Raw genomic sequence first — 21,290 nt, 5'->3', positions numbered from 1 at the left:
GGTTGAATATAAATAGGGCTATCTATCATGGTTTCCACTAAAACCTGCACATTTGTGGATTACTATGGTAGTTTCTACTGATCTGTCACACTTTGAACACAGTTACACAGCACACTAGTGCCCAGCATTGTTGCTGGGGGTACATCTGGGACATTTAATGTACAGTACATCAGTGATATTTCTGGCTTACTGGGAAAAAGAACACAAGAGGCTGGCAAAGCTTTGGATCCTTGTGCTCTGGAGTATTCTGTCAGGTGTCCTTCCATTTTGTGTTAGATGTTGTTTGGTTAAACAGTAGAAAGGAATTAATATAAGTGTTGTATAAATTCTCCATCACCTCTGATTTGTATTTCATGCCTTGTGGTTGCACAAACCACTATGTGAAAACCTCAAGTATTATTTCACGTTTAACTGTCCACCTAATACGTGAATGACCCTCACAACTTGTGCATGTCCATCCCACATTACAGTCCAAGCTTATTCATATGACATTTTATAATTCTGTTTCAAAATCAGATATTGTCTAATTTTTGTGAACAGTGTATTATGCTATTACTCTGGATATAAAGCTTAAATAATAAGATGTATATTTCTGGGTAATGTCAACTGAATAAGACAGTTTAAATGCTTTAATCGGATTGATCTTCTTCACATGAGACTTTCTGTCTACCATTGTACTTGTCTAAATATCCATGATGTAAACAGAATGACAAAAAATGGAAATGTTAATTTTATTTAGATTCCTATTATAAATGTGATACACAAACAACATGTGCCCCAAAATACAGTATACTTGTCTCTTGCGTCTTCAGTATTGATGTTTATTACAGCTGACTTGCCAGGGTTGACCCGATTATGTCGTATAATGCATTCACCTGTGAACAAAGAATATTTAAAACAAGTAAAATTACCTTTCTTAGTTATTTACCCAAGCTATGAGTAGGATGTATACTTACTTCCATGCACTACTTTAATTGCCATACCTTGGTGTTTAAATGGGTAACTAACAGTGAATTTAACAAAATGGCTACATTAGTATGTGAAACATTAGCTTGGCAGATTTCAGCAGGGTGAAAAAAACAAATCTTTCAGGGATCACTGACAAGAGCTCAGATGGACAAGATAAGGTTTCTCTGTTTTCAAGAACCAGACAAACAACTTAAGAGAGTGCAGACAATTGTAATAAATGCTAATTGCTAAATGGCACTCTAATTTTCTGAAAATGACATATCATAAAGTGACTCTTATATGGTACTGAGATCATTCTTATTACAGTTAAACATAAGGTCACAAAATTAGTAAACTACTGTAAACTGAAAATAAGTGAAAAAAGCCAAAAATACAATCCCATCCCACTATAATGGGATGGAAATACTGTATAATGTTAATTACATCAAATGTGTAAAAATGTATTCATTCATCTTTTGGAATTATAAAAAGCTATTCTTATGTTTGTCTGTTCCTTTTTTAATTTAGATCTACCTGAGTATTGTTTCCAGTAGGCAAGTTCTTCATTTCATAAACACTGACTTGTCCGTCACTATCTCCAACGAGAATACAGTCCGTTTCACTGGCAAACAGTAATGAGGTCAGTTTTATCCCAGGGCTGGCGGAGCTCACAGCAATAGGGTCCAGACTGAAATACATGATGTAAGTGTTATTTCTAATGTTACTGTATTGATGAATAGTGTCTATGGTCCTTAACACAGTAATAAATTATTTAATTTTCTTTTATTAAAGTTAAACAGCAGATAAACCTGCAGATCGAAAAGGATACAAAAATTACTTACTTACAGCCTAATACAGTATCTCTATAGTCTTACTAAGTAAACTAGCTCATTTGGTAACGACTGTGCATTTACGGCAAGGATACACAGGTTCCAACTGGTATGTGCAGCATATCCCCAGACAGGATTCAGTCACCATCTCTCAGGCATATGTACACCCCAAACCTTGAAGTGTCTCTTCCAAACAACTGAAAATTCCACTATGGCAAAAGACGAAACTTAAAAAAATCAGTTATTGGTTATTTTAGGGGTTAAATTTTACATTCTTAAGTCTCACAGTCTCTTCACAGCCTGCTTGTTTCTGATGTCTATTGAAAGTACCAAAGACAAGCAAACAAAACTTAATCTAATCAATTTGTTGGAATATATATTTCTACTAGAATATAAATTTCAGTAGTAGTAATGGTGTCTATTTTCACAGTGTCCAATTTCCATTTTATTATAATTTACATATAGGTTTTAAAGTTCTTAGTGAAAAAACTGTAATGAAAAAAATAAAATGTTCAGATACAGACGCAACATAGTCACGCACAAAGTGACACTGCCGTCCTGAAAGAAAAATGTTTTTTTAGGTGGGAACACTTACATGCTAGAACCAAGATTCCAGATCTCTACTCTTCCTTCATTCACTGCTCCAAACACAGTGGCCAATTTAGGGGACCACATTATGTCAAACACAGCTCTGTACGTGGAGGCAAAGCCAAGAACTGGTTTAAACAGATCTTGCCTCCAGAGATGAATAGTCCAGTCAGCTGAACAACTCAGAAACACATCAGGGCAAAAGGGGGACCAGGCAATTTTGTAAATAGGCCCCTGAAAGAGAAACAGTCATGTAACCTTTCCTCAGGTGATAGATTATACATTTAGAATTAGAAAGCAAATACAGTATGTTGTTGTATGTATCTAGCATCTGAAAAGCCGATGTGTTTTTCTTGAAATATTTAAGCAAAACATTATACCAAAACATTACCTTGACCGTCTTCAGTCAAGACGGCTTTCTGATTGAAATATTTTTATTCTACACAGCTTCATATCTATGAAGGGTACATTAAAAGATTAAACTGAGTAATGAAATGAGATTCAGGAAAACACCAAGACATAAGCCACAGTGCTAAAACTATTTTATAGACAAAACCACAGAAATAAAAAATTATACTTCTACTAGATAGATTTAAACAGCTATGTAGTCATTAAAGTTACAGACTACATCTTCCATATAATATACAAAAAATAACTAACAAAGACATACTTTGTGAGCTCTATAAGTCTCCAGATATTGTTCATTATATGAACATGAACATTTATGAATATGACCTTCTTCTGTGCCAGCCAGATAAATGTTTGAGTCCTGCAAGGAAATGAAAAACAAGTGAATCAATGCCAAATAATAATGTCAACATAACAGAGTTCACTGGGATAACCCAGAACACAAAAGTAATTGTGGTTGCCTGATTTACTGGATTAGTCCATCTAAAATGCTTAGTTATGTAACTCAGAAGACATTTAGTTTACTCTGAAATGTCACTAATAAATCTTGTATTCCATTATTTGAGAAGTTCACAAATAAATATGACATAATCAGCATATCGGATTACTTTATCACTAATTCAGTTCTGAAAGACTAATTATTCTAATCAAAATATTGTTGTGTCAATATGTCAATATTGCAGTGCCATTATACATTAATATGCATTAATAATATATTAATTAGTTAAAGGAAATGTCAAACTTGCCTTAGGATGGAAATCAAAACACAGCCCAGGTGCCTGTCTTGAAATTAAAGCCTCAGTCTTTCGTTCTTTCTCGCCTGCTGGTTTCTTGACTTTTTCATTTCTCGTCCTTTTAAGTTTGATCAGGTCTGAGAAAAAAAACATTAAAATAACTTTAAATTTTTGTTTTCCCAGCAAAAGTTAAAATTCTGAAAGATAGAAACTCAATTAAAAAAAAGCAAGCTGATTCTTGCCACACCGTAAACCCCCTTTCCCAGAAATATTCATCAGAAACGGCAACTTATTAAGGGAACATTCTTCATTCTTTTCAAGAAAATAAAGGAAAAAATATATTATCCATGTATCCATTTTCTAAACACTTCTTCCAGTTCAGGGTCATTTGGAAGCCTGAGCTTATCCTGGCAAACAACAGGCAAAAATCTGAATAAACCCTGGGTGGGAAACCACTCCACTGCAAGACAGTGCACAGAGACACACACTCACACCAGGGCCACTTTTCCCAGAAGCCAATTATTTGGACTGTGGAAGGAATCTGGAGCACCTAGAGGAAAACCAAGAGAACTTGGGGAGAACATACAAACTCCACACAGACAGCACCCCAGTCTGCAATTGAACCCAGAGCTCCAGTACTGTAAGGCATGGCCACTATGTCTAAAATTATAAGATGTGCTTTGTAAAGATATTTCAAAGGTGGTGTCCATTGAGTAAAACGAATAAAAAGAAATAAATGATTTACCAATGCAGTCTAGGCCTTTTCTAAGGTACCATTTGGTAATCCTGCCATCTGCAGACACTGAAATGAGGGTCTCCCCCTTGTCCTCTCCTGTAGTTCCCTTCTCCTGCTCTATCCACTTGACTTGCCATACAGGGCTGGTGTGCTTGTTAGCACAATCACTGAAAAATGAAAATTGATTTCAGATGCTTAAAACCATACAGAAAAGACTAATGCAGCTCAGTACAGTCAGTTACAACTTAACATGTACTGTATAATATATCACTACACATTTTATATTGTTTTTATATGCTGACTATCGCAGTATGCTTTTAATTTAATAAACCATATTCATTGCCCATTGAAGCGACACTTTTAGAACACTAATAATGACATTATGTTAATGAAACTGTAACATGAATGTACTGTAGATTCCCATTACAACTAAATTACTGCAGCCAAGCACTGGAAGTTTGCTTCACTCTTTGACACAATGAAAAGCAAAACCAAGAACCTAATAAGAACATTTCAAATGACATAAAGCATGGTTAAAAACAAGAAATAAGATCCATGTAACTCATAAAACTTCATATTTACTGTGACTCACTTCTCATATTAAAGTTACATCCTTTCCCTCACATTCTTCCAGATTGAGAAACTACATCAAACTAAAAATCTACCATTAACAGGAACTGTCTAGAAATAAATGACCAAACAGCATTAGGACATTGTTTTACAAAACTGTGCCAACTCATTTAAACACAATTAAAAAAAAATAATTCTAATATGGAATAAATGCAGTTTTAATTCCATTCGAAAATGGTCTGTTTTCTTGACATTTAGGCCCAGTTTAAATCAAATTGTCAAACAACTCACCAAACGCAAATCACAAACCCACAAATTGATAGGGGATTTCTCTTTGGTTTAAATAACAAGTGTTCAGCATCTACAGATAAACAAAATACTTCTTTATACTGTTTTCAGTTTACCATCATCTTAGTTTCTCAGTTAATGGGCTTGGAAGTTTGGTTCAACTTTTTATTAATGTAACTTTAACTATTCTTTAAGTAAAAATGATGCTGACATTAAAGGTATACATCAATTTGATTAAATGTTTAAACTAGCAGTATTTACGTAGTTAAAGGATACTTAAAGAATGTAAAGAAAATGAACTGTAAACATGCAGTACACTGCATCTAATCCAGATCTGATCTTGGAAGGTCTTCATTCTGTCTGATCCCTTAAATACATCATTGAGCTAATTATTGGTTTAATCAGACCTATTTAGCACCCTCTTCTAGTTTTCAGATGCTAAAGCAATGAAGAAGCCTAGAAGACCCAAGGAATGGCACTCCTCCGAAACTGGATTTAAGTAATTCTAGTTCTATTTTTCCGTGATTACAGCCCCACCTGCTGTCTATTACTGGTGTCTTGTCTTTGCTCTGCACACTGTAGATTGCTATACTTCCATCATGCATTCCCACGGCCAATAGATTTGCACTATTAGCAGAGAAGTCCAAAGCTGTCACACCGCTTTCACAATGGAAGATTCTTTCTGGCCACTAAACAGAGAATACAGTCTGATTAACAACAGACTAGTTATAATCTTTTTATAACAACAATCTCAGATGCACCAGCAAAAATTTGAGAATTCAGATGACATTCCAAATAAATGGTTTCTGCCACTTGAAATGAATTCAATCCAAGTGAAAGAATTTATCAGACAGATGTGGTCATTGCATTGACCTTGTTGTCATTTGTAATAATATAAACCCAAAATATTCTAGGACTTGGAATTTAATACAATATAAAAATCTTAAGAGCTTCTCATCCATACCATTGGATTCTTCAAAGACCAACAACAGACTAGTCCAGATTTCTGGTCCCTGAAATCAAACTGCCCATAGCCAACAGCCAGAAGGTCCTACAAGGGAGAAAAGATTACAGAGATTCAGGTACAATCTGGTACAAGCACATTAATTAGATAGTTCTCATGGCATTTTTTGATTTTCCACCAATGTTCATTTGGATAACATACACTATGCAGCCTGCTTCACTTTGCTTTTATTTAAGGATCAGCAGTACAAGCAGTACCAATTAATGGGTTGCCCGTCCATCCATTTTCTAACCTCTTCTTCTAATTCAAGGTCACAGGGCTACCACAGCCTATCCCAGGCAAGCATCAGGTGCAATTCCTGAGTAATAATGATCGGAAACTACACAAAATTGTAAAAGAAAATGTTTACCGTATTCTTCTTGTTCCATGCCATGCTGCTTACATTGCGACCCTTTGTGAGATCACATGTAAAAGACCACAGGCGATCTAACGCTGGTGCCGAAGTTTCTACAGCGGTCTCCTCTTCTTTGTCACCTTCGATAACCCCTTCCTCTTCACGTATACAGTCGGGGTCTACACAGTGTAAAAGGTCTCGTAAATTACATGTCAATGGCTACAAACCACAGAACTGAAAACAATAAATGTCTCAGACTAAGCCTCCTTATTACAATGTACAATACACTGTACTTATCAGTGCTTAATTCATCATTTGACTCTTTTTCTGTCAATGTGGTTTTCATTAGTATTTCATGATTTTTGACATCTTCAATAATAATGCAATACATATAATGCACACCTCATCCAAAGTCCTCTATCACCAAAGCAGTACTACAAAATTTGTTTTTATACAGCTAAAATATGCATTATTACTTGGTATGCCATCATAAACAATATGAATCAGAACTGAATTTCACATTCCATCAATTTTCACATTATGCAAATAATATAAGAATGTACCTATAAGTATTGGAAGTTGTCTATAGGCTGCCAGCTTGGGCTGAAAGATGTTTTCCATGAGGATTCTCTCCATAACAAATAAGTCCTGTTGGAATTTTTCAGACTGCAGGATTAATTCAGGATCTAGCTCATCTTCTGTAGGCATCATTGGTAGGACAGCACTCTCTATATCCATCCCTGAACTGGAACGGCTAGCTGAAACACAGCGATTATTTTATATTTTATATTATATATTAAACCATTTTCTTAACTTAAATCAACATTTAAATTTAAAATTGTATTTTTGGAATGATACACTCAAGTCCCTTACTTATACTTGTTGTACTTATAATCGACATTGCTCTTTCAGGAGCTCTGCTTGCATCCAATCTGTGGGTTGAAACACTTTCTGGGCGGACAGATTTATCTGTTTCCAATGCCTTTATAGGCTCTCCTTCTGCAGTAGAGGTGTTGAAAGTATCATACATGTCCCATGTGGTTGCCATCACAGCTGAAAACAATATATTAAGATATTAGTTTTCAATAAAATAGATGAGGGACTACAGAATTTAAAAACAAAGGATAAGTAATACAGGATGAGAAGGGATCTAACTCTAGCTAAGGTTTGGGTTAGGAGTCTGACTTTCTTTAAAACATGAATGCAACCTTCCACTAATTTGAGAGGAAAATACAATAAGCTGAATCAAAATATTAGTCTGAAATTACTAAGCAACTTCGCCAAACCAACGAGAGTGTATCAACAATAGTAAAAATCTATTTTGGATAAGTATTCTGTTATTGGAATTTCCCTGTTGAATGGTGTTCTCAGTGAGGATGGTTTCAGGCTTAACCTGGGTAAAAGTCAGAAATACCCAATACATTTTGGTTTTGTTTGTTAATATACCTGTGCTAGGGACAAGAGCCAGTTTACCTGCATCCACCATGTTGATTTTTTCACACTGAACTTCTTTTGTTTTTGGTGCCCCATTAAAAGTCTGCATCATCCTTTCAACATACTGGTCATTGCCTGCCCTGTTTTTACAAACTTCCTCATATCTGCTGTTTTTCTCCCTTTGGATAAACATAAAAATGATTTGCCACATTGAATGTTTATCAGATAAGATCACTTTATTAGCTATAGACAATTTCTTAGGAATTTGTCTTTTCGCATACCCCAACTTGCTCTCCAAGAGACACACAGACACTCAGACAGGGAGAGAAGCTTGGGGTCAGAGCGCAGGGTTAGCCATTTATATGGCGCCCCTGGAGCCATTGAGGTTAAGGGGCCTTGCTCAGGGGACAAACGTAGGATTCCTCTGCTGGCCACAGGATACAAACCAGCAACCTTCCAGCCACAGGCGCAGATCCTTAGCCACAGAGCCATCGCACCGCCTGAACACTAATTTCAGTGTTCATTATCAACAGATGTCATGCTACACATCGGCTCCACATGTTAAATGAACACTTACAACTTAAATTCCGTCAGGCAAATGAAAAACAAAAAACAACCTACTTGATCGTTTCGGCTTCTTCGGAATCCAAAGACACAATGACAGCTGGCATGTCCAATAGCCAAATGGTTTCTGTTTCAGTCAAACATCTGTCTACAATGCTACACAACACTTCTTCTGTCAATTGTTCCTGTACCTCCTCCCTTCTCACCTGTACATCTGCGTACACATTAGAGAAATGTCAAGAGGTTGACTGATAAAGCAGGTGCTTTTAAGAATGTGAATTCAAAATTAGACAATGTTCTCATCTTTTCTTTTCCATCCATCCATTTTCTAACTGTTTCTTCCAATTCAAGGCTGCAGGGGTAGAAGAGGGGGCCAGATCCTATCCTAGCCAGCAACGGGCGCAAGGCAGGCCACACCCTGGATGGGACGTCTTGGCAGAGCGGACAGACTCACACCTAGGGCCAATTTTCCAAGAAGCCAATAAACCTACCAGTCTGCTTTTGGACAGGCGCTTTTCAGGCCTTTTGGCTAAGATCAGGTGTGTGTTTCTGGGCTGCGGGAGGAAACTGGAGCACCAGGAGGAAACCCACATGAACACGGGGAGAACATACAAACTCAGATAGCATCCCAAGTCCAGAATTAAACCCAGGGACCCAGCACTGCGAGGTAGCAAGTCAAACCACTCTGCTTCATTTTTTTCTTTTACTTGATAGAATTTTCTAAACATTTAGTAAAAGATAAACTATACATCCCAGAATGGCCCTACAACACAGCCCTTTAAGTGGACTTTTCCTGACAGTGAACAGCAAACTAAAGGACACGATTCTCTGACAGTAACCTGAAAGGCTGATGGTGACATCTCGCTTGGAACCTGGATCCTCAATTTCCTCATTCATTGATTCCATCGTTGATTGACTTGATCTAGAAACAGTACTGCTTCCAAAAACTGACCTGTGATAAAGAAAATAGTCATTTACATAACACACATACAGTAATCTACAGTCAAATGTAATCTAAAACGCCACCTTCAAAGAGATTGGTTATACAGTATATACATACTGTACAAAGCAACGGTTTATTTAGATTGTGATTTCAAATATAATACCTGCATTACCTAGTGAATGGCCCAGCAAAGCTTGCATTGACCCCAGTCTGGTACACAGATATAGTAGATAAGAAATCGGACGCATTGGCTGACGTCTCCTGAGATGAGAAGATTTTGCTCTGTTTGGTCTGCACTGCACTTGGATCAGGGTGGAAGAGTGGCTGAGGAGTGACATCTTTCCCATTTTCATCAAATACCTTCAAAAACAGAAAATGTATTTGAGTGAAATAGAAAAAGTAGTGCACAGCACCAGGCTGTTACGGCTTTATTTCTCATTACTGGATCTAAAGCAATTCCTTTTTTTTGCCTTGGCAACGTTTGTAATGTAAAGCAACAGGTTATTACGGTTTTATTTTTCATTGCTGCATCTAAAGCAATTCCTTAAATATATATATATTTTTTTACCTGTGCAACTTGTTTGGTTGTTTGAAGAGCGCTCTTATCGAGCGTCTTGCAGTCTCCTTGTAAACTCACACTTCTCCGGCTCATTGACCCAACGCCGCTGCGATTTATTACACTTTGGTTTAATCTGTTCATTCCTGAGATAGATGCATTCGCTATTCTAGCATTTACATTCAACCTGGAAGACCTAAACAGAAGATTTTAGTAAATATATCACATATATTCATAAGGCATGCAGTCAAAATTATTGCAATCTGTAACATTATTGTTTTAAACTACTCTCCTTAGCGAGGAGGTTGTTATAAAATCGGGCTATTTAAGGATTTGATGCTATTTCAGACTTACGCTGTTACTTTAACAGTTGGCTTCTTTAATTTTGTAGTGCTATGAGACATTTTGGTAATATCTCTACAATCGGTTAATGAAAAATAAATAGAAAAGTTAAATTCACATATTCTCTTCAAACACGCCAGTATGTTTCCGGATAGTGGAAACTGTCTTGTTGTAGGTTTCCATGGAAATAAGCTCCTCCCCTTTTTAATGGCGAGCCTGCGTGGGGTCAGAGTTCTTTATGCCCGGTACCTGCCCTTGTACAAATCGCTCTGTTATTGAGATTTTTTATGCAAGGAAAATTTTGAACTATTAGTATAACAACAACATAGTATTGTGGCCTTGGTTTTTTTGTACCATAACTGTATAACTGCACAAACGCATTTCTTAAATTCAGTAAGCAAGACTTGCCAAAACTCCCATGAAAGTTAAGAGCGAACGACCAATAACATAGTGAAAGATTTTAAAATGTACACTGTTCGCAGAATCTGTATTCTGGTAACAGAGGTTCTACATTTTTCCTCCAGGCTAAGTTGACATATCAACACTTTATTTAAATAGTTGTCTATTGCTCAGTAGCTCTTAAGGCAACCTGCGATCACATGGTCAACGCGCTTAATCAATGGGGACTCTTTGATTAGCAATTCAAATAAAACCTCGTCATAAATCCAGGGGAAAAAAATAAAACATTTATTTATTGTTGAACGACGTTCGATTACAGCGAAAGGTATATACACGGTTTACATTTTTGAAACCTCCTAAAAAATTCTGAAGAAATATTGTAGTTTGCAAACGCTCCTCCCTCCTGTCCTACACTTCAGCGCGTTAGCTACTATACTGCAGAGCTCAGCTGTGAAAACTACCAACATGAAAAAGGGGCGACAGAGACAGGGGTTTGAAAAGCTGCTTTGCTATTTTTCTTATAAGTCAAAAGGGCCATCTGCTTAAAGGGAACTGAAAGCGTTATGGTGACCTAAATTATGTGCTAAGTGCGTGTGAAAGATTTGATTATTTTGATTAAGTGCTTTGAAAGACACGAAAGGTAAGCGGCAGCCTAAGTCACGTGATCCGGAACAAGCTCCATCCGGGACCTGGCGATGACCCGCAATGTGACCCTCAGCATAGCAAACATGGCGGAGGTAAGGAGGAAACTCATATAAATATTCTGTAAAATAGATTTGCTTCGTAATATTTTAATACTGTTGAAACTCGGAAACAATATAGTAATAAAAACTCTGAAAAATATTTTTCAAATCCATGCTGTCTCGAATCTTTCAGAAAAATGTCCAAACTTGTTGCATTTTGTCTTAAATATGTTATTTGCAAACTTCTGTAATTTCTTAATTAAAAAAAATAATTGGTACTCCACAAAAACGGCGTATTCAATTTTGATATGTAAGGCGATGCTTTGTAATGTCTTGATTTGCGTTCGTAAATGATTTTGAAGATTCTTAGCTGTAATTACCAGTTTATTTGTGTACAGCTATAGTAGTTCAGGCGCGCTTTTCGAGCCTTTAAACTTCCAGTTTTATCCACTAGGCCTGCTAAGTACTGCTGTCTGTGGTCGTTTGTCTCTTTATTATGTATCGGTGGGTTTGTAATTATGTTAATTAACAATATTTAAAAGATCATCGTTAAATCTCGCGATTTTGACAGAACAGTAGAATAAATTCTCCTAAGCTAGTTTTTGTTGCGAAAATACTGGTCATCACAACCTATGAAAAATATTGCAAAGAGAAAGGAGTTTAATTTTGTTTTTTTATTACACAATTATGCCAGTTTTAGCAGTTCAGTTTTTTTTCTTGTGGAGCATTTTGAGCTAATGTATGCTTAGAAGCGATTCGCTTTGTAAGACGTAAGCGGCAGTTGTTGGATAGTAGTTCTAAAATGTTCGTCGGATGATTTTTCATTGATGCCTTTTCCAGTGGGGATAATATCATAAGCCAAAGAACTACGGTTAAAATGAACATCGTATAAAATGGTCTAAGTCAAATACTGTGCAGATGCTTATTACCAGCTAAGTGTGGTGTGTTTATTGTTAGCCCTTTGCCCTCTATGTAACGAATTATAGTAAAAAATGTTATTTAATTTGTTGTACCGTAATACTGGCTTCATTTAACATTGAAACGGTTTTCCTTTTTTGAATTTTGCGTGTAGTTAATGATAATCGGGATGCTTAATCATGGTTTTGGAGTGCTGTGAAATTAAGGAGTGTAGACGGGTATTTTTTATAGAGCTTCCTCATTTCAGATCTAACCTTTAACCCTGCTTATCTGACGTGTTAACGTAGTTTTTGTTTTGTTTTCTGTAGCCCTCCTTTGGGAATTCGAGCCCAGGTAAATATCCCTTTTTTTTTCTCTTGGCGTTGAATTTGTCAGTGAGTTTTATTTTGCACAAGACCAGAGGTAATTTCTTGCTTTGTTGTTGACATGAGATTGTGTTCAATCCGATGTCTTCCACTAATGTTTGATTTGCTTTTTCTTAATTGTTTGCACGACACTATTTTTACTGGTGCCAGTTTAAGTATTCATACTGTGTTTTTTTTTTTCCTTGAAATGGGTGATTGTCCTTTGTCAGGAGGTTCAGCTGGCTCAGATGACCATGAATTTGACCCTTCTGCTGAGATGCTCATTCATGATTATGATGATGAACGAACCCTTGAAGAAGAAGAACTAATGGAAGGGGAGACGAATTTTAGTGCTGAAATTGAGGAACTTGCTCGGGTGGGTCCAGTATCTTCAATTGCTTTTTTAATTTTGAGCAGCAAAAGTAAAATAGACATGAATGACCTCCACATTTGCCACTTTGGGTGGGGTGGGGGGAGAATTTTAAATTGCTTCTTGTCTATTTTCATGAGTATCAGCTAGATAGTAAATTATACTCGTTTGAAGTAGGTGTTGAAGTAGTGATGCAAGCAATAAATTGATCAGCTAAAAAGTTTGTTTAGTGAAAATATAAAGCAGGGAGCTGCTTTTTAAGTGCATAAGAGAGTATCAGATTTTTCTGTGAGAAGCTGATGTCATGTCTGTATTTATAAAGCAAGCAGCATATTGTTAGTGAATTTTTTTTTTATATGGACTGAAAGTTTCCTGAACATGTTGATGAAGGTGTGCGTGTGTTTTGTCACAGGAAGGTGAGATGCCAATACAGGACCTTTTGAGTTTATATGGTTATGGAAGTGGTGGATCTCATGAGGAGGAGGAGGAGGAGGATGATGAAGAAGAAGAAGAAGGGGAGGAGGAGGAGGAGGAGGAGGATGGAGAAGATGTAGATAATGATGAGAACAGTGGGAGCACTGGGGATCTGAAAAGGAATAAGGTTAGCTTACTGTACCGTCATGTATTCATTTATCAAATAGTACTTTCAAAATTGCCTGAAATTTCTGTCTTATAATTCATAAGATAGCCTGTGTGTGGTTCAGTTTGTTCTTTTTCCAATATCGGTCATTTTCAGAATGTGATAAGCAAAAGTGGAAAAACTGATAGATATTTATGTGCTATATAGTCTTTTTCACCTTATTCAGCAAATAGTGTACCAAAAAATGGAAATCAGAATCACTGACTTGTCCTTGTGTCATTCCTTGGCTCCTATAGTGCATATTTTCAGAATTTTCTTTTTTTTTTAAATATTGCTTCTTTATCTGTCATGCAGGATGAGAGGGTTAAGGATTCGTCTGGTCAAGAGGATGAGACTCAGTCCTCAAATGATGACCAAACTCCATCGGTCACTTCTCCTGATACGTCAGAATTAATCCGATCACGCAGATGCAAATATTTTGAAGGTATGTAGCAAAATAATCTCAATGCAATATTGCTTTTTCCTACATTATGACAACTATTAAAGCTATTTCAAATGACAAGACTTTGTTAATCACCTGTGTTTGATTGTTTGGAAAGCGGCGGGTTTTAAAATTGTTTGGAACATTGATTTAATTTATTCAATAAGATAATCGGTCATTTCCAATAGATGCAGTCTTCCAGCACATGTTCTATTTTAACTAAATCTTTTTTTAACCTAGGTAATGACCCTGAAGAAGAATCAGAGGAAGATGAAGATTATATTCCATCTGAAGACTGGAAAAAGGTAAATAACTTAAAAATGAATGAATGCATTAATGTGCATAATTTACTTTTAGAAAATGCACAAATTTCACAATGGAAAGTGCATGTCAAGTGATGCAGTATGATTGCTGTTTTTCAGGAGATAATGGTTGGGTCAATGTACCAGGCTGAAACACCATCTGGACTTTGTAAATATAAAGACAATGAGAAAGGTATTTCTGTATAATACAGCTGGTGCTGTGTATTAAAGCAAGTGAAGTTAAAGATGTCGTACAACAAAACATGTAAAAAACAAACTGAACCCGACTCAAGGTCCGGTTGTTTGCATTTCAAGCAGCACATCTTATCGAAGGGTAGTTCTGAAATAACAGAATTTGTCATTTTTATTTGGCAAAAAAGGCAGGACTAGGATTGTGAACGAGCGCTTTAGAGCATGGATACCAGCATATATGCAATTTATTTTTCAATTTCTTAACCTGCCCCTGCAATATTTTATATGAGACAGTCATATAGGACAGTGTAATTTTCAAATCTAACATAGCAAGAAACACATTTCAGAGATATCAAAGAGGTTTGGTCTTGTGGTATATTTCATCAGTGAGGGAAACCAGAAGGCAGAAAGGAAAACTTAAGGCGATGTGTATTTTACTGGGAAAATAGCTACTACTTTATACCTAAGATTGTGGGAATATGGAACAAGTCTACCAGCCATCTTGTCGCAAATTATACTCTGGCTTTCAGGAAGCCCCTATAGAGTAAGGTCTGCCCTCATTTGTAAACTTGATTGTATTCTTATTCTCTGTGTACTCTTAGCGTTGCTGCTTTTTTACTTTTTACATTTGATGGAAAATATCTTCAGTGAGTCTAATTGTGTTATTTCTTCAATGCAGTGTATGAGAATGATGACCAGTTACTGTGGAATCCAGAATTCCTTCCTGAAGTTGCAGTTGTTGAGTTTTTGGCTGAGGCTTCCAAACGTACAGGTGAAGAAAAGGGAGTAGATGCTATTCCTGAAGGATCTCACATTAAGGACAACGAACAGGTACAGTTGAAAGAGGGATGTGGGCATTTGTTTCTTGTGAAATGTGTTCAGGCAGTGTATATGTGAAATTGACTAGAAACATTTCCTGACAATGTCTTGCAAATCTGTAAAAATCTTTATGCTATGTTTACAGCTTTCTGTGTTTTCAGTGAAATTTGTGAGGATTTGCACTTCAAGTCTACAGTAGTATCAGACATCATATGTACATTTATGTGAAGAATTGCTCAAACTTTTATTTACAATGGATACATTTCAGCTGCAGAGAAAATAAATATTAGGTTAATTCTCTTCTCTGTAATTTTCTAAACTGGATTAAAAAGATGTAGTAATTGAAAGGAATAAGCAGCAATTTGTGTCCTTCTCACTTTTTCCCTTATTGTCGTTTATTACTTTTTCAGGCCCTTTATGAGTTGGTGAAGTGTAATTTTGATGTTGATGAAGCCTTGCGAAGACTAAGGTTTAATGTAAAAGCAGCTAGAGGTAAGGAATTTTTTATGCTGGATTTTCGGGTGTCATAAATCATTCTTTAAGGTTATGGTGCTCTCTTTACTGAAAAAGATCTGCTTGTAGGTTTGAGAAGTAGACACAAGAAGTATGTTCTTTCACAGAAATAGATTACAGTGTATAATTGTACATCTTTCAAATTGACATTGGTATTCTCAAGCTTGTATTTTCAATGTGATTATGGCCTTTCTTGAAGAGTCAGCATTTTACTCTTATGTCTTTAGAAGAACTGTCTGTTTGGACAGAGGAAGAATGTAGGAACTTTGAACAAGGACTTAAAGCCTATGGAAAGGATTTTCATTTGATACAAGCAAACAAGGTAATTTTTCTTTCGATTTTTTTACATTTTAAGCCAACGAACATTTTTATACAAATGCATAAAAACCTCTGTTATAAGTTGTTGAAAATTTCAAGATTCGTCTAAAAGTAGGTCATGTAGACTTAAAGGGGAGCTGCAATTTTTAGATTTGCAGGATGGAAAGAATCAGTATTGAAGACTACATTTCAAACCGCCATAAATTGTAAACAGTAACTTGTTAAACCTCCAATTTACATCACAAAATAAAATTTTCAGCTATGCACAGCATCATGTTCTGTGATTTAGAATGAGACGACAAAACTTCTGGTGATGTGAAGCAGCCTTATTACACTGTAAACAAGTGGGCTTGTGAATACATCTCTTTAATCCAATAGGAATATTGTTCTGGATTTCAGGACAGTTTTGCAGGCAAATACTTCTTGTTAACTCTGCATGCAGATTATGTTGGAACATTTCTGCGGTGTAATGTCTACTACACAACCTGTATTCGCTCCTACATCGCATTACATTAGTCATTACAGTGACTAGTGGGCAGGAAGGGCCACTTCACATCACAGTTTGTGGGAACTCTCCCTCTGGCCCATGACGAGACCAGGGGTTTGCGACAACTTGCAGTACTTTTACCATGTTCACAATTTTCTGCTCACTTCAAAATTTGTGTTTGTTTCTCTAATGTCGGTTTGTTACTGAGATTTCATAACCTGTCTGAGAAACTGGAGCTGCAGTTCCCCTTTAATTTAAGCAGTTGCCTTAAAGAAGGAATCTTGTCACAAGATTCTGAGAAGAATTACACTGTCTTGCTCAGAACAAAAATCTGATCATGCATTGTTAGCCCAGTAGTATGGTCCAATGGTATCAAAACCTTGAAGGAACACTAAACATATTTTGCATCTTGCCTAGCACAGAGGGTTTTTGATCATTTGAATGTCCTTTTTTAATCTTTTTCTTTATTTAGCATTCACAACTTGCAGAATCCAAATAAACCTCATCAGTTGCATTCAGTTAGGCAAGTGTGATCACTTGGTGGTAATGTTGATATATAGTTTAACAGTTTTTATTTCAAATGTGCACAAACTGCCATAATGAAACAGCTGCTCAGTTTAATCTAAAGTGTGGCTCTTGAATTAAGTAAAATCTCTGTAAACACTGATGTTCACTGGAGAAACTGGATGGCTGCAGTCTCTAAGGTTTTATACATAACTTTACCATCCTCAAATCTAGGTAAACAGGAATCAGTGATTATATAGACAGCTTATTCCAGTAAGATATTTATGTCCAGGATAAAGTTAAAATCCCAAGATATTGCAGCCCTCCAGGACCATGAGTGAACACTTAACAGTTCTCTCTTTTCACTTGTTTTTGTGCTCATCTCCCTTTTAAGCAATTGTCCAGAGCGGATCAATGCATTGCAATAATGCATTTTATTCTAGATTTACCTAAAGCAATATAAGGTCTTCGTAAAGGCACAATTAATGCTTTTATACAGAAGGAAAATGGAATGCTTCTGAACCTAAACAAATTTGAATATGCCACTAGCCTTATCAGCTTTGGTTTAAATAAAACAAGCTTAAAAAGTAAATTCTGTGAAGCTAACAATTTTACATGGAAAAAGATCAAAGCTATGAGTAAATGTGCAAGTGACAATAAATGGTAAAACTGTATTTATTCTTATTCTTTTTAAATGAATATTTTCATGCAGCTCAATGTTTTAATAACCCTGATTTTTAATAGAAATTTCATTTGTGATAAATTAAATTTTTCAGGTGAGAACTAGATCAGTAGGAGAATGTGTGGCCTTTTATTACATGTGGAAGAAATCTGAGCGTTATGATTTCTTTGCACAGCAAACCAGACTTGGGAAAAGGAAATACAACCTTCATCCAGGTGTTACGTAAGTTATTTCCATTGGTAATTAGAGCAGACAAATATACATACCCTTTATTTATTAAACATCTCATAAAGTATATTCCATCTTGTTCGATACACATGTATGTATTGCATTTTTGGTGTAGTCTTATTTTGTAATGCATAGCTGTTAAATGGATCTCGAAGCCGCAATCATTGTCAATTACCAGTAAATGGAATGAAAATGTTTTGATGAGGTGGAAATTGTGGTTGAAGAATTGAAACGTAGATATGTTCTTATCACTAGTGTCGTTGTTTTGGGTGTAAGCCTTTCACGTTCAGTGAACAGCTGGTACACGTAAATAGTTGTAATCCCCTTTTGGAATTTTCAGAGATTACATGGATCGTCTCCTCGATGAGACGGAAAGCGCTGCATCAAGCCGCGCTGCTTCTCCTCCCCCCACTACCTCCAACAGCAGCACCAGTTACTCGGAGAGGGATGACAGCAGCAATCAGAACGGTGAGCCGGCATTCCTCTTCCTCCAAACGCCACACCTGGATGTAGCCTCCACCCCTTCTTTAAAACCAGTCGGGATGAAAAAAGTCCCAACGGGAATGTGAAGAAACCTTTTTTTTTTGTAAATTTATATTTTCCCGTTCTCAGAAAGTCTCTTTTAGTAAAGTTCATTTAATGGGATTTGTGGGAGCTGCATTCTAGAGAATAGAATGGTTTGAATTGGAGACAACTATTACCGTCTTTTCTTTTTTTACTTTCTATTTAGCGATGAAAGGGTTTACAAACGGAACATAACCAGAACACCAGAATAAACATTTGCCTTCATCTTACATTTTTGTTACATTGTATATATAAAATGAACTATTTACGCTATGCCAGCAGGTATGTAGCCATACAAAAAGAATACAATTGTTTGATAAAAAGCACAACAAACAACAAAAAAGTCCACAAATATATCACTGCATATTTTCTCGTAAACTTGAATCAGGTCCCTGTAGGGAGATAAATTCAATCCATTTTGAGATTTCCCAGTATTTGCTAAACCTCTCTGCCTGCAATCTAAGAGAGAAAAAGTTCTTTTTTCCATTATATAGATCTCATTCACAACATTAACCCATTGTTCAATTACCCTCTTTTCTAATCACTATTGCGTGTGTTACTTTGAGTAATGAAGATGACTGAATTCACTAAACTCTTGGTAATATTTTTTTTAGGAATAGTTGCACATATTGTGGGGGACCTTCCTTCTGGGATAAATGAAGTAAAAAGTGAAGGGACACAGGCCAACGGACCTTCTGTCCACAACCAGGAGCCACCTGCCTTAGACAAAGACACTAACGGTTGTAGCAAACAGGACTCTTTGAGCGACGGCAGAAGTACTGCTGGCGAAGAAAGTGAAAACGGCAAGCATGAGGAAAGCTACGACAAGTCTGCGAAAAGACGGAGGATTGAGAATGATTTGACCAGTGAAATAGAGAATGCTGGCACTTCTGAGCAAGGGACCAGTTCTCCTGTAAAGCCTGAAGAAACTTTACAACAGAATGACTGAAATTGCTGAATAAGGCTTTCAAAGAGCGAAACCAAATTCTGAACCGAATACAAAGATGGGCTTCCGGGACCTATAGGGTTCACCAGTGCTAGAAGAAATCATTTGATTGTATTGAATATGTACCTGCAACCCACATTTTGTTTTCTATCCATAAGTAATGTTGCTGTGAGAGCTACATTATGCCCTTTCAAAGACCTGTCTAAATTTTAAAATATTTCCTGTTTGTACCACAAATTCTTGGTAATATTTTTATATGGAAAATATATTTATATTTTTATTAAGCATATCATAATACTAAATGCTCTTAAGCCATTTTATGCAAGAGGTCACTGTTTGGCAAACCAGATATCTCTTGCATTGAAAATAGGGATACTGGAGCTTTAAAGGCACAAGATCTTGCACTTTTTTGTACAAGTGTAGCAATCGGGCTACATGTCATTAAAGCAAATAAGAAGCTAGAACTCCTGGAAGCCTTACACAGACCCTCTTGTTTTTATAGGAAAAAATAAGCCTGTGGGCATCCATAAGGTTTGTTTATATTATCATCTTGACATCAGTGATGTCCTGTATATTACTGATTATTGGGCAGAAGAAATACAAACTGTATTTTTCCAGATTCTTTGTAGACTTTGAAAGTTTTTTTTAGAAAGTACTTATTGAGATCTGTAAAGTTTGTATAGTTTTCTTACTTTGTACAGTTCTTACTTTCATTATGAGAGACAAAAATGATACTAAATATTGATGTGAATCTCTATTGGCATTTTATTTTACTTGATAGGCTGTCGTTTTCAGGATCCAGCTTTCTAGACACCTTAATTGTGCTATCATGTTCATTGACATTCCTTATTCCTAAAAATGATCTTGCACATATGTTCCTTTATGAAACCAAAATGTAATTTGCAGTTGATTTGCAAGATAAAATGGTGGATTGGTATTTGTATGGGACATCATTCTAAAATAGAACTAGCTTAGTGCAATACACTCGCTTTCCTCTGAAAGTACTGCTAAAATGATACCAATCACTGCAACAGTGTGTTCATATTCCAGTTCAAATCCAAATGCTGCTGCTGTTAAACTAGCATGTATTATGTTGCTATTCATCAGTCACCACTAGTTCCACGGCCAGAATGATGTAATATACTAAGGCTGTGTTGGCTCATTTGTATGCTAAAATAGCTTAACTGTTCTATATTAGTTTGCTGCTGTCTGGATGTCTTGAAATAGTTTTTTGTACTTCTTGCTTTAACTTGCATAAATGGAGTTTTAATTATGCAGTTTGTCTTAAAGCTTTACCTCTGAAATAATGTTCATTGACTTATTTAAGTTATAATTCTACTCTGGGTTTTTTTCTGATGAATTGTGCATTTTTTTCATAAAGCAACTTGTTAATTAAAACAAATTCTGTTGCAAAGTTGATGCAGTTTTATGGCTTTTTTTTCTCCTAGGGGGTTGTTACAGATCAAATAATGGATTATCCAAAATATGGTAAAAAAGGAATTGTTTTATATGGCCTATATTTTGAAAGATTTTTCCTTCCTATTGTGCAAGATTCATTTGGTCAGAGCAGCACTGATTTACCTGCATAAATGTACATAATTATTTAAAGGTTAAAAGCATCATTTAGTTCAAATCATTTATATAGGAGGTAGAAACAAATT

General features: G+C 36.1%; 2 protein-coding genes across 5 annotated transcripts; one reads left to right on the top strand and one right to left on the bottom strand.

Annotated features, from left to right (window-relative positions):
• Positions 1–717: 717 nt before the first annotated feature.
• dnai4 (dynein axonemal intermediate chain 4) lies at positions 718–10,469 on the bottom strand. Its single transcript, XM_088598534.1, has 17 exons — positions 10,312–10,469; positions 9,970–10,153; positions 9,574–9,761; positions 9,298–9,410; positions 8,516–8,672; positions 7,934–8,073; positions 7,334–7,513; positions 7,024–7,218; positions 6,476–6,639; positions 6,067–6,153; positions 5,640–5,791; positions 4,254–4,411; positions 3,521–3,645; positions 3,037–3,135; positions 2,374–2,600; positions 1,483–1,636; positions 718–875 (listed from the first exon to the last, which is right to left on the bottom strand). Exons 1-17 carry the CDS (start codon positions 10,359–10,361, stop codon positions 825–827), a joined length of 2,424 nt encoding a protein of 807 aa, XP_088454660.1. The 5' UTR covers positions 10,362–10,469; the 3' UTR covers positions 718–824.
• A 658-nt stretch (positions 10,470–11,127) lies between these two features.
• Positions 11,128–21,046, top strand: mier1a (mesoderm induction early response 1a, transcriptional regulator). Of its 4 annotated transcripts, none has more exons than XM_088598533.1 (13): positions 11,128–11,435; positions 12,608–12,632; positions 12,874–13,019; positions 13,426–13,614; positions 13,948–14,077; positions 14,315–14,379; positions 14,497–14,569; positions 15,248–15,399; positions 15,798–15,879; positions 16,131–16,222; positions 18,067–18,113; positions 18,460–18,587; positions 19,298–21,046. In XM_088598533.1, the coding sequence occupies exons 1-13, from the start codon at positions 11,394–11,396 to the stop codon at positions 19,630–19,632; spliced, it is 1,506 nt and encodes a 501-aa protein (XP_088454659.1). In that variant the 5' UTR covers positions 11,128–11,393; the 3' UTR covers positions 19,633–21,046. The 4 variants fall into 4 exon arrangements, with proteins under 4 accessions (XP_088454659.1, XP_088454656.1, XP_088454657.1 ...); XM_088598530.1 differs by having other exon boundaries at positions 17,986–18,113; XM_088598531.1 differs by having other exon boundaries at positions 16,128–16,222.
• The last annotated feature ends 244 nt before the right edge of the window (positions 21,047–21,290 follow it).

This window comes from Lepisosteus platostomus, chromosome 11 (assembly GCF_059453375.1).
Source record: "Lepisosteus platostomus isolate fLepPlt1 chromosome 11, fLepPlt1.hap1, whole genome shotgun sequence".
NCBI lineage: Eukaryota > Metazoa > Chordata > Actinopteri > Semionotiformes > Lepisosteidae > Lepisosteus > Lepisosteus platostomus.
Note: the sequence above shows the minus strand (reverse complement) of the source record. Positions and strands in the feature narration are given on the sequence as shown.